This window comes from Larimichthys crocea, chromosome XIII (assembly GCF_000972845.2).
Source record: "Larimichthys crocea isolate SSNF chromosome XIII, L_crocea_2.0, whole genome shotgun sequence".
NCBI lineage: Eukaryota > Metazoa > Chordata > Actinopteri > Sciaenidae > Larimichthys > Larimichthys crocea.
The window spans coordinates 44,743,311-44,754,929 of record NC_040023.1 but is presented as its reverse complement, the minus strand read 5'-3'; the positions used below and the strand labels follow the sequence as shown (position 1 = coordinate 44,754,929).

The 11,619-nt window shown below is 38.5% G+C and overlaps 2 protein-coding genes across 3 annotated transcripts; one reads left to right on the top strand and one right to left on the bottom strand.

Annotated features, from left to right (window-relative positions):
• Nucleotides 1-1,916: 1,916 nt before the first annotated feature.
• Nucleotides 1,917-3,919, bottom strand: polr2k (RNA polymerase II, I and III subunit K). Of its 2 annotated transcripts, none has more exons than XM_019263302.2 (4): nucleotides 3,791-3,919; nucleotides 3,517-3,585; nucleotides 2,322-2,414; nucleotides 1,917-2,079 (listed from the first exon to the last, which is right to left on the bottom strand). In XM_019263302.2, the coding sequence occupies exons 2-4, from the start codon at nucleotides 3,575-3,577 to the stop codon at nucleotides 2,057-2,059; spliced, it is 177 nt and encodes a 58-aa protein (XP_019118847.1). In that variant the 5' UTR covers nucleotides 3,578-3,585; nucleotides 3,791-3,919; the 3' UTR covers nucleotides 1,917-2,056. The 2 variants fall into 2 exon arrangements, with proteins under 2 accessions (XP_019118847.1, XP_010728756.1); XM_010730454.3 differs by having other exon boundaries at nucleotides 3,775-3,886.
• A 66-nt stretch (nucleotides 3,920-3,985) lies between these two features.
• On the top strand, nucleotides 3,986-11,551 carry stk3 (serine/threonine kinase 3 (STE20 homolog, yeast)). Its single transcript, XM_010730455.3, has 11 exons — nucleotides 3,986-4,254; nucleotides 5,766-5,846; nucleotides 6,008-6,136; nucleotides 6,329-6,443; nucleotides 6,866-7,030; nucleotides 7,185-7,352; nucleotides 7,516-7,653; nucleotides 7,799-7,924; nucleotides 8,032-8,236; nucleotides 8,345-8,538; nucleotides 8,740-11,551. Exons 1-11 carry the CDS (start codon nucleotides 4,229-4,231, stop codon nucleotides 8,896-8,898), a joined length of 1,506 nt encoding a protein of 501 aa, XP_010728757.1. The 5' UTR covers nucleotides 3,986-4,228; the 3' UTR covers nucleotides 8,899-11,551.
• The last annotated feature ends 68 nt before the right edge of the window (nucleotides 11,552-11,619 follow it).

The following is an 11,619-nucleotide window of genomic DNA, read 5'->3' as shown; positions in this document are numbered from 1 at the left end:
ACTTCTACACGCTTACACTAAAAGAAAGAGAAAAACTTTGCCTGTTATCACACACTGCTTTCAGCTTTTGAGATCAAACTGAGCTGCATGTGGCCTATGAACTAAAATGAGTTTGACACTGCTGGTTTAAATAATGAATAAAGTTTGAAGGTGAAACAGATCAACAAATCAAGAACATACATACATATACATATACATACATACATATACATATATATTATATTATATTATCATAGTTTGTTCATTTCTAAATATATTTTAGTCAAAAATAAATATTCATTAAGGTTGCTTTTGTCATTTGGAAAAAAATGATTTGCCATCTTATGAATCAAAGTAGAAGACTGATACTATTGCCATGTCTGTATGGTGAATGTTAGGTTGCCAGCCGTTTGTTAGCTTCGCATAAAGACTGCAAACTGCTAGCCTGGCTCTGTACAAAGGTAAATGAATCCACCTACAGTGGATATAAAAAGTCTACAAAGCCCTGTTAAAATGCCAGCTTTTTATGATGTAAAAAAAACTTTTTTCACTTTTAATGTGACCTCTAACGTGAACAATTCAATTGAAAAACAAACTGAAATCTTCTAGGAGGAAAAATAAAATAAAAATGTCCTGGTTGCATAAGTGTGCACGGCATTAAACTAATACTTCATTGAAGCACCTTTTGATTTTATTACAGCACTACAGTCTTTTTGAATAGGAGTCTGTTAGCATGACACATCTTGACTTGGTAATATTTGCCCACTCCAAATTTGTCAGATTGCGAGGGCGTCTCCTGTGCACAGCCCTCTTTAGATCACCCCACAGATGTTCAATTGGAGGAGCCCAGACCTGAACCAGAGTCAGAAATCTGAATCAGAAACAGAAAATGTCAGGAAAAATCCTACTAGAACAGCTGAATCCCACCCCCCTCCAAAAAGATTTTAGTTTGTTTTTTAATATCCACTGTACCATCACCTCTAAAGCTCACTAATGACAATTTTCACATGTGAGTAGTCGGAGCAGGAAAAGCAATAGGTGATACAGGTGATTAGTTCAAAGATGGCTCAGTTCCATTAAGTGTCTCAGTTAAAAGTGAGTCAACATGCAATACCAGGACCCTGAAACCAGCTAAGCTAAATGGAATGCAGCCGTTCTCATGGTAATTAGTATAGTTAGACCTTTGCTTTTCCTGCCGAAATGTCTGCTGTGAAGAGGTCTGTTAACATGTTATTTCTCTTTGGTGTAATCAGCACAAAAAACAAAGTGTGAAAACAACAATTAGCTGTTAGTGTCTCCACTGGTTGCTTAGCAACTGCTTGCAACCAAGAAACAATCAGGCACATAACCCCAATAAAACAGTGAATTGGTGTTTGTTAATTTTTGATACAAATTAAACAGTTACCTTTGGACCGAACTATCTGTTTCCCTCTGTATCAAGCCTTTATGCAAAGCTAAGCAACCACACACACACACACACACACACACACACACACACACACTTCCCAAAATATCACACTATTTATTTGAAACACCTCAAAGAATACAAAACAACTAAACTGCTGTTTAGTTTGTTAACTTGAGCAGTTTGAAAAAAGATAAATATATATACATTTTATTTAACTATTTAAATTATTGTTATATTTAATCAGACAAATGTTTCCCAACAGGGGTTAAGACGAGGCTTCAAGAGACTATTAAAATGATGCAGAGCAGAAAAACAAACGAAACCTGTGGACAATTAAAGGAATTTCTGGCCTTTCCGTACTATTTAAACAAAGAGAAACTGCTTTGCTTTAACAGCTCATAAACTATAATAGACCATGAACATCTTAAAGTAACTGAAAGATGCTCCTCAATTTTATTTTTCTTCGACAGCTTATTAAAAATAGTGATTGGCTAACGGAATAGAAGAAGAAAAAACAAGAATCGAGAAATCACAGTCAGTGAAAATCATGTTTTAATAATCCAAAACTTTCATCCATCACACATGGCAAAAAGAGGCCTTGAGGTCTATTTATTTACATGGTCATACACTAAAAAAAAGTAATAATGAAAACTGCTGCTCTCCTCTTCTTCATCTGGCATCAAAAACAACCACTGAAATAAAAGTGTCAAGGAAATGTACAAGTATTATATTACTCAATATATACATGCATAATAATACAGAAATATATTTTAAGGCATAATAATCTGAGATAAACTTAAAGCTTCCTTTCCACATACAACTACATTTCACCAATCATTATGGATGTCCATAACTCAAATGTTAAAAAATAAATATCAAGTTTCCTGCAGTAAATTTTTGATACACAGACACTCTCTCACACATTAAAGGATACATCTCTTTGTTCTCTTCTTGTACATGATCCTGTAGCCGCACTCTCTGCATCGGATTGGGTCACGCGCCTTAATTTCATTTTCAGTGTGACATTCTGCAAGTAGAAGACAATATTAATTAATTAAAATACCCTCAAAAACAGACTTAATAAATGATTTTCCTTTCTATGCTGAAGATTTGTTTAGATGCCAAACACATTTTTGTTCTTGTTTATCTTTATTCTATCTCTGGCAATGTATATCACCAGATTCACAAATGTTAAAGAGATTTGTAACGTAAAAATATACTGACGTTTCATTTTCACGTGTGAAAAAAGGAAATATGGACTGGTTAGTTCACCTATACTCTAATGTTTAATTATATGTATTTTGTTGCAGTGCACACCTGAAAATCTGATTGTGAACATTTGTGTTTTTTCTCTTTTTACTATTTGTAGTATCATCCTGAAACATTCCCTGCACAGAATCCTGCAGCCTGGGCAGAGCTGCTGTCAAACACGATGATAAAGATATCATTCATTGTATAAATCTAGAACATTAGGTCAAGATATTAAGTCACCCCCTTTGGTTCTGAAGAATATATAATAATGTTTTTTTTAAATAATAATAAATAATATTTATTATTTGTATCATGGTCATTTTCTTTGCAATATTTCTTACACTGTGGTCACTTTACATTACAATACTCTTTTTATATATCACGCCACTTTTATCCTCTTGATTGTTTTTCGTGTTTATTGTGTAGGTTATAGATATTTCTGTCGGTTTAATTTCTGTCTGTTTACTGTGTTGTTGTTTTTTTGCCTTTTCTACTTTTTTTCTAATTCTGTAGTGTTAGCATACACTACAGAATTAGACTGTACACTTTCCTCTGCTGCTGTAACAAGTAAATTTCCCCGTGGTGCGATGAATAAAGTATATATCTATCATATCTTTTAAACCAGCAGCATTTTGGCATCAGTAGTACTAACAGCACTGAGTTAGCGTTGAGTCAGGTCTACTAGAACTGTGTGTAATTGTAGCAAAGAAAGACACAAAGTAGTTGCAGTGGTACTAAATACCACAATCAGAAGTAGTCATAGTAACACTAGCAGTGATTGAAGATCATTGTATCAAAGCATACAGTAACTTTAGGTAGCATCGTTAGCACTAATAACGGCCACAGCAGCTGATTGTACAAAAAACCCTCCAACATACCTCCACATATGTAGATCATAGGCTGCTGTTTGGGAGGTTGTAGATCTTTCTGTGGATCCATGTTTGTTTCTATAAAAGGAAGAACAACACATTGAAAACATGCTAACACAGAAGCAGCATGGTGTACCGAGGGTTAGCCTAAACATCACAACCGGTAGTCATGGTGACCAACAAGGGTCTTGATTAAATCCCAAAAGGCAGCATGAATATAACAAATATTAAACACGCAGACAAAGAAGATGAAATAAGACATCTCACCAGTTTAACTGTTTACCTCTCTTTTCATATCACACACTGCCGCCTGCGCGCATGCGTACAACCGTCGTCCACCTCGAAACAAAGTGGACTGTGATTGGTCAGAAGATACTCCGTCACATTTGGCATATTCTTTTCTTTTTTTTGATGACAACACTATAAAAGATGAATATATGACAGGTTACATTGTGTTTATTTATTTCAGGTTATTTTCGGTTTTTCGGTTTCTTGGTTTGTAAAGACAGAAGTTTTTGTTGTAGCACTCCGGTCCAGCAGAGGGCGCTTTGGACCGACTGTATCCCGTGAGTGTCCATCATCTGACGGACACTCAGCTGGCCCTCCACTACTTTTTGACAACAACGACTCTGTGGACAATGTTCACATCTTGACTGTTGGCCCCCCTAAACCACCATAACTTACCACTGCTCCGTTTTATTACTATCCTTTGAAGCCATACATGATGGAGCCGTCTGCGCCCAAAAGGTTGGTGTTCGCCTGTCCGCTTTAAAACGCTGAAATCCGTGTTAGCTCCGAGGCTAACGGAGGCGGCAGCTGTCGCTTCGCTCTGCTAGCGGATGCTAATTCACTTAGCATAGCGGTTTTCTGTCAAACTTTGGATTCAACGAAAGATGCGGAGTTTTGTTTAAGAGTTACCTTGACCAGAATCACAAGGCTTCGTGTGTTAAAGCCTCTGCTGGCTTTCTGTCCTCCTTGTTTGTTCGGTAACTATCACAGCTAACGTTAACTTGGACAGTAGCGTTTCTATCTACGTGATTATTGAAGGAGCAGAGACCTAAAGTTCCTCAGCTCCATGTTTAATGAAAAACCTTCTGTGCTGTGTGTTGGAAGTGAACACATGAACAAGGCTTTGGGTTGTTTATGTTTTTTTGGTTTATGTGAGTCCATTATTCTCAACTTTTAGTACACTGCCCGTCCAAAAAAAAAGAAAAATTAGATGATATTAGATTAGATATACTTTATTCATCTTCACCACGGGGAAATGTACTTGTTACAGCAGCAGAGGAAAGTGCAGCATACACTACAGAATTAGAGACAAGTAGAAAAGGCAAAAAAACACAATAAACAGACAGAAATATCTATAACTTACACAATAAACCTTCAAAACAGACAAATACTGAGGATAAAAGTGGCATGATATATAAAAAGAGTATTGTAATGTAAAGTGACCATAGTGTAAGAAATATTGCAAAGAAAGTGACCATGATACAAATAATAATATTATTGTAAGAGTAGTGACCATAATATAAATAATATTACAAAAGTAAGTGACCATGCTATATAAATAATAACTGCAAGGTATAAATGAAATTAAAAAAAAAAAAAGTCGCAAAATCAAATATTTCTCTTGGACCACCTTTAGCTTTGAGGATGACACGCATTCGCTGTGCCAGCTTCTGCAACGTCACAGTTTTTATTCCCTTCAGGCAGTCAGCTGACCTCGTACTTTGGGGACATAAAGTTGCTGAACGAAGACCTGACCAACTGCAGTAACCCCGGGTCATAAACTGCCCCCACAGGCTTGTACGATGGGCACTGGGCACTTCATCCGCCTCTCTTCTTACCCTGATGTGCCCAAGATCATCACCACCATCCTTCAGGATTTTAACAATGTGTTGGACAGTTCTTAATCTGATTTGAGTACTTTCAGGAATCTCCTTAGTTGTTTTCTTCTTTTCTATCCAAAACTGATTAACATGCTTTCCATGACCACAGGATATGTCTTCAGACATTAAAAAATGAGAAACTACTCACCGCATCAGCTAGGGTTAAATAACTTGTTGCCAGCTAAAACATATTAATCACTGCAGTAATTATCTGATGGAAGGCTCTTCCCCATTTGCTCAGTTAAATCCTTAGTTGAAGGCTGTGTATAACAGTATAACTTCCAGGTGCTGTAACCGCTGTAATATTGATTCTACTCGTTTTGTATTTCAGTCTTATTGAGGTGCGTTTGATTTGTTCATTTCTTACAGCAAGCTGAAAAAGCTGAGCGAGGACAGTTTGACTAAACAACCAGAGGAAGTGTTTGATGTTCTGGAGAAACTCGGTGAAGGGTAAGATGTTTTTGTCATGACTAACTCATCATTTCCACTGTGTGTGTGTGTGTGTGTGTGTGCCATTCCCTGGACATGTGCACATCTTTTCTTGTGTAATGCATTCATTTGTTAATACTGTCAGATATTGTGATTTAACTTTTGTATGTGTGTGTGTTTAGGTCCTATGGCAGCGTGTTTAAAGCCATCCACAAGGAGTCAGGCCAGGTGGTGGCCATCAAGCAGGTTCCTGTGGAGTCCGATCTGCAGGAGATCATTAAGGAGATTTCCATCATGCAGCAGTGTGACAGGTTAGAAGAGAACACAGCTGTCTTCTAAAACAAACATCCTTAATGTTCTCAAAGCTGATATGTGCATCCATAGCAGCAGCAGTCATGTTAGTGGCTCTCTAATGTCTTGACCTACAAGAGTTTTCTCACTTCTGCAGTGTTTACGTCCAAACTTCTCTTTTCCTAACCACACTGTCTGGCATTTCCTCCCAGCCCTTACGTAGTGAAGTACTATGGCAGCTACTTCAAGAACACAGACCTGTGGATTGTCATGGAGTACTGTGGAGCCGGCTCCGTCTCTGACATCATCAGACTGCGCAACAAGACGGTGGGTGCTCACAGAGAATTGGAATTACTAAAATGATCAGAGTTTACATTTCTATGTGTTTTACTCAGAGCTTTGACATCAGCAAGATATTTGAAGATGTATCATATATATTTAAATATGTACGACGGTGATAAAGCCCTAAAGACTCTCCTAGCTTTTACTAAACTTAACTAAACTCTACTGTCTCTTTTTTAACAGCAGTGCACATAAAAATGTGAAAGAACAGATTGGGTTGAGTGCTTCCTTAGCTATAGACACTGAAAAAACAATTTGAATAATTAGCAAAGCTCAGGGAAATATCTAAGTTAATTATGTCTGTGACTTAACTGGCAAAACTATGTGATTTCATTAAAAATAGAATACGTCATAGTTACATTACACAGATTAATTTCATTCCCTTTCATGTTTTCTTTCTTTCTCAGTTGACAGAGGATGAGATTGCCACTATCCTGAAGTCGACGCTGAAAGGTCTTGAATACCTTCACTTCATGAGGAAGATCCATCGGGACATCAAGGCAGGAAACATCCTCCTCAACACCGAGGGACACGCCAAACTGGCAGACTTTGGAGTTGCTGGACAGCTAACGGTAAAATTCTAGCAGTTGTTTGAGGGTTTATATGAATTACGGCAAAGTGAATGTTCTCATCGAATGCCCAGTTGGAGTGTATAAATCTTTCACTGATTTTGTGAATACATATGAAACGTTCACGTTCATGACGATGATTGTTTTATCTCTGAAGGACACTATGGCAAAGAGAAACACTGTGATTGGTACTCCGTTCTGGATGGCCCCAGAGGTGATCCAGGAGATTGGCTATAACTGCGTAGCCGATATCTGGTCCCTGGGCATCACATCCATAGAGATGGCAGAGGGCAAACCTCCCTACGCTGACATCCATCCCATGAGAGTGAGTGTAAACATTGTTGGGTGATCAGACACAACCCTTTAGCTTTGAAGCAGTGGATGATAGAAAGTTTGGATGTGAGGTGCCTAAAAAACAAACAGCTGACATGATGTCTTTTTATGTATGTGTTTTTTCTCTGTTTTGAAACCTCTTTGTGTTCATCCAGGCTATCTTCATGATCCCCACCAACCCTCCTCCAACATTCAGGAAGCCGGAGCTGTGGTCCGACGAGTTCACAGACTTTGTCAAGAAGTGTCTGGTCAAGAATCCAGAACAGAGAGCGACCGCCACACAGCTCCTTCAGGTTAGGAAGGACAGACTAAACAGACAGATTAAACATTTAAGAGCAAAACGCGAACATAATAGCATGGATCTATTTCCTATTTGTCTTGACACTGTGTCAAAATGTCACCACAAAACGCTTTTTTTCTGCTCTTGTCAATGTCCAGCACCCATTTATCAGCCAGGCCAAGCCAGTCACAATCCTGAGAGACCTTATAACTGAAGCCATGGAGATGAAAGCCAAGAGACAGCAGGAGCAGCAGAGAGAGCTGGAGGAAGAGGATGACAACTCTGTACGTTTGCGTACACGTGAACAATAAAGTTTGCGTTTAAAGAACCATCAGATTTAACTTGACATGATTAGATGGCTGTATGACCACATGTCTTTTTTTGCGTCCAGGAGGAGGAGACCGAGGTGGACTCTCACACTATGGTGAAGTCAGGCTCAGAGGGTGCAGGAACCATGCGGGCCACCAGCACCATGAGCGATGGGGCGCAGACCATGATTGAACACGGCAGCACCATGCTAGAGTCGGACCTGGGCACTATGGTCATCAACAGTGATGATGATGAAGAGGAGGAGGAAGACCAGGGATCAATGAGGAGTGAGCACATGTTAATTCAGTTATGGAGAGAAGGGGTACAAACAGGGTATTAATTGAAGAGTCTCGTTGCTTCTAGAGTTGAAACACAACCCTCTTCTTCCTCCGCAGGACACGCCACACCCCAGCAGCCAATACGTCCTTCCTTCATGGACTATTTTGACAAGCAGGACTCAAACAAGGCAGCCCAGCAGCAAGAGAACTACAACCACAACCAGCCACATGAGCAGCCCGGCTACCACATCCAGTCCAAGAACGTCTTTCCTGACAACTGGAAGGTGCCTCAGGACGGAGACTTTGACTTTGTGAGTAACATCTTTCATGAGCATGTGATGGTACTGCTGTAATAAATGTGGCTTGACCTAAAGGAATAAGTGGCAGCACTTCAGTGGTTAAAAATAGCAAAAAGGAAGCAGTTCTATCCACTACAAGGCGCTAAATATGACTCATCCTGTCCTCTTCTTTGTTGCTTTGTCTTGTCTTTTTATTTGTGTGCTGTCACCCAGCTGAAGAACCTGGACTTTGAGGAGCTGCAGATGCGCCTGAGTGCCTTGGATCCCATGATGGAGCGGGAGATCGAGGAGCTGAGGCAGCGCTACACCGCCAAAAGGCAGCCCATCCTGGATGCCATGGATGCCAAGAAGAGACGGCAACAGAACTTCTGAGTGTTTCTCCTTGTCGCCTTCTCCCTCCGGTCTCGGTTTCCCAAAGCCACCGTCACCACAAAACGTCTGTCCCATTGACTCAGAGGAACTAAGATGACCTTATTGTCTTTGTTGGAAACCCACTGCTGTTCTGACTGACTGCTAACTGGTGACATCCACATATCCAACCTCCTGGAATCTACACTTGTCTGCCTTGTTTCTATACTCTGTCTAGATGCTGTTCCGACATGTTAGGTCTTATATTTGTTTCTATGGTTCCTGCAAAGGTTATTTCCTTGAATGATGCTCAGGACTGCGGCCAAAGAGAGAACTAAGGCTCGGTGATTATACATCTGAAAGTCACAAAATGAATTTCCCCTTTTCCAAGTGCAGAAAACCCTTGAGGGGAATCAGCATTAACACATAAAGAAGCCTATTCTCTGGCAGTAGCAGTAATGTAATCACCAGGTCAATGACAAGTGGTCTCTTTTCCTCAGACTTTCACTTTTTGTGTAAATATAATATAGAGCCTAGTTTGGAAATACGTGCTACAAAAAGCTGTGGAGGCCTGTCCATGACCAAAGACAATCAGGATGATGTTGATTAAGTTAAGAATGCCTTAAAATCTTTGAAACCTGGTTTTCAAAATAAGCAATGTGCAAAGAAACATTTCCTCACATGGAGATGAGTTGGAAATGGACTGTGGAAAGCTGCAGCGGGATAGAAATGATAGAAACCACGAAGTGTTTGTGCATGTTTTCAATCGCTGGTGGATCAGAAAATTAGTCTTAATCCTTTATTTCATTTAGTTCTTTTCAGGTATGATGTTCTGGGCTTCTTTAAACATCCAATGCGCTGTCTGCATTGACTGACTCATGCATCCCGTGTGCCCCATCACACACCTGTCTCAGTCCTACATCGTGAATTTAAAATCTGAGCTTTTACTTGACAAACAGCACTCGAAGTAAAACTAGAGTTGCCACCAAAATTCATTCCTTAGTTTTTTTTCTTTTAAAAAAGACAACTATGATTTCCATACAAAGCAGAAGCATTCCTGAATACTGTATGACTTTTATTTTTATGTCCTCAGAGTCTTTAAACCCTGTTGTTTCCTGTAATTGTTCCACATTCTGATTGATAAATTACAGATTACAATATGACTGTCTAAAAGATTTAAACTAGATGTGGAGCATCTGTAAAACAGTGAAGCAGCAACGACCGCTCAGTGCTCAGTGCCTCAGTGGACTGACTGACACTGTATACACAGCTGCACAGCTAATATCTGAGCTTAGGACTCATTTTTAAAATTGCATTAAAGTTTTTTCAGCAAATTTTCCTGCAGCTTATATCGGATGTTTCAGCAATTATTCTTAAAAATGATTTTTTTTTATTATTATTATTATTATTTTCTGACACGTAGGTGTGATGTTAATGGAGGATTGAAGACACACCGTCAGTTCATGGTTTGTGCTTCGTGTGTTTCGAGACACAAGCTTATTGTTAACAGCTTCAAACTGTATTTAAACAAAACTGCCCAGTGCAGTGATCGATAGTCTTGACTTCACCAAATTTAAGGAACCTTATCTAAAAATGTAATATAAAAAATATCAGAATAACAGATTCTTAGCTCTCAAATGTTGATTCAGTATTGGCCTGAAAAATCCAGTCAGTTGGGTTTTATTTCACAATTTTGAATGTTTAATTGAAAACCTACAATCAAGCTAACAATATATTTGGCCTCTTCATGAAGGAAACAAATTGAGGCATCTGTTTGATTTTACATGTGCTAATAATGACCCTTTGAATGAATTATGATTGTCTTAAAATGCATGTACGACATGTCTGCTGTTACATATGAATGCTAATATGCAGCCTTGAAGGTGTGCTTCAGCCCACTGCCTTTAGTTGATCATTTTAATAATACGATAATCTAAAAAATGAGCTGACATGACCACAGAATCCAAATTTCAAATCAGTACTGTCTGAATGATGGTGTCTGCTTGTTTACTTTTTTTGTGTGTGTCTTGTTTTTTTTTTGTCCTGCATGCAGATGAACCTGTCCTGTCACAGATTATCGTTCACATTCTTGCCATGAACTATTTTTCATAAATTAAGTCTGCAGTGCATTGGCAACTTCCATACAAGCATTCACACTATTATTATTTATTAAACGTGTTTCAAATCTTTTTTTCCCCCTTGTGGCACTGGTTTAAAAATAGTAGCTGATTTTGGCTGTTAATATTTTTGCCCTTTGTCAAATATATGTGGCTTGATTTCTGCGTGTTTTAGACTATGCATGTTTATAATTCTGTTTGCTATTTAGTGGAATGCTGTTGTATTAACTGCACAGGTTAAAGTACTGTTAATATGGAGGCTGGATTTGCAGCTTTGCTCTGTAATAAAAAGCCCTGTTTGAAATATGACAGTGGAGAATCTGCCATAATATGTATAGTTATACGATATCTGACATGACTCTTTTTTATATATATATATATATATATATATATGATTTTCCATTTATTTCACTGTTCTTTCCACGATATAATGACTTGAGGGTTTAGAGTGGAATGTGAGCATTTATGTTTGAACCACTTAATTTATTATGTTTTGTTTGTAATACGTTATAAAGTTTTGAAAAGGTGCAAGAAATAATAAAAGTTACTTATAGTTAACCATAACTGCCTTTATCTCTGGTTAGATAACTCGACCCTCTGACTTTTGGACTATTACTGTAATAACCAT

What these genes read in the sequence shown, in the direction of transcription:
- polr2k (XM_019263302.2), bottom strand. Translation starts at nt 3,577, where the DNA reads ATGGATCCACAGAAAGATCTACAACCTCCCAAACAGCAGCCTATGATC. An exon ending in TATGATCTACATATGTGGAG is followed by an intron (nt 2,415 to 3,516) that starts GTATGTTGGAGG and finishes TTCTACTTGCAG; the next exon opens with AATGTCACACTGAAAATGAA. An exon ending in CAAGAAGAGAACAAAGAGAT is followed by an intron (nt 2,080 to 2,321) that starts GTATCCTTTAAT and finishes CTTTTATTTCAG; the next exon opens with TGGTTGTTTTTGATGCCAGA.
- stk3 (XM_010730455.3), top strand. Translation starts at nt 4,229, where the DNA reads ATGATGGAGCCGTCTGCGCCCAAAAG. An exon ending in CTGGAGAAACTCGGTGAAGG is followed by an intron (nt 5,847 to 6,007) that starts GTAAGATGTTTT and finishes GTGTGTGTTTAG; the next exon opens with GTCCTATGGCAGCGTGTTTA. An exon ending in TCAGACTGCGCAACAAGACG is followed by an intron (nt 6,444 to 6,865) that starts GTGGGTGCTCAC and finishes TTTCTTTCTCAG; the next exon opens with TTGACAGAGGATGAGATTGC.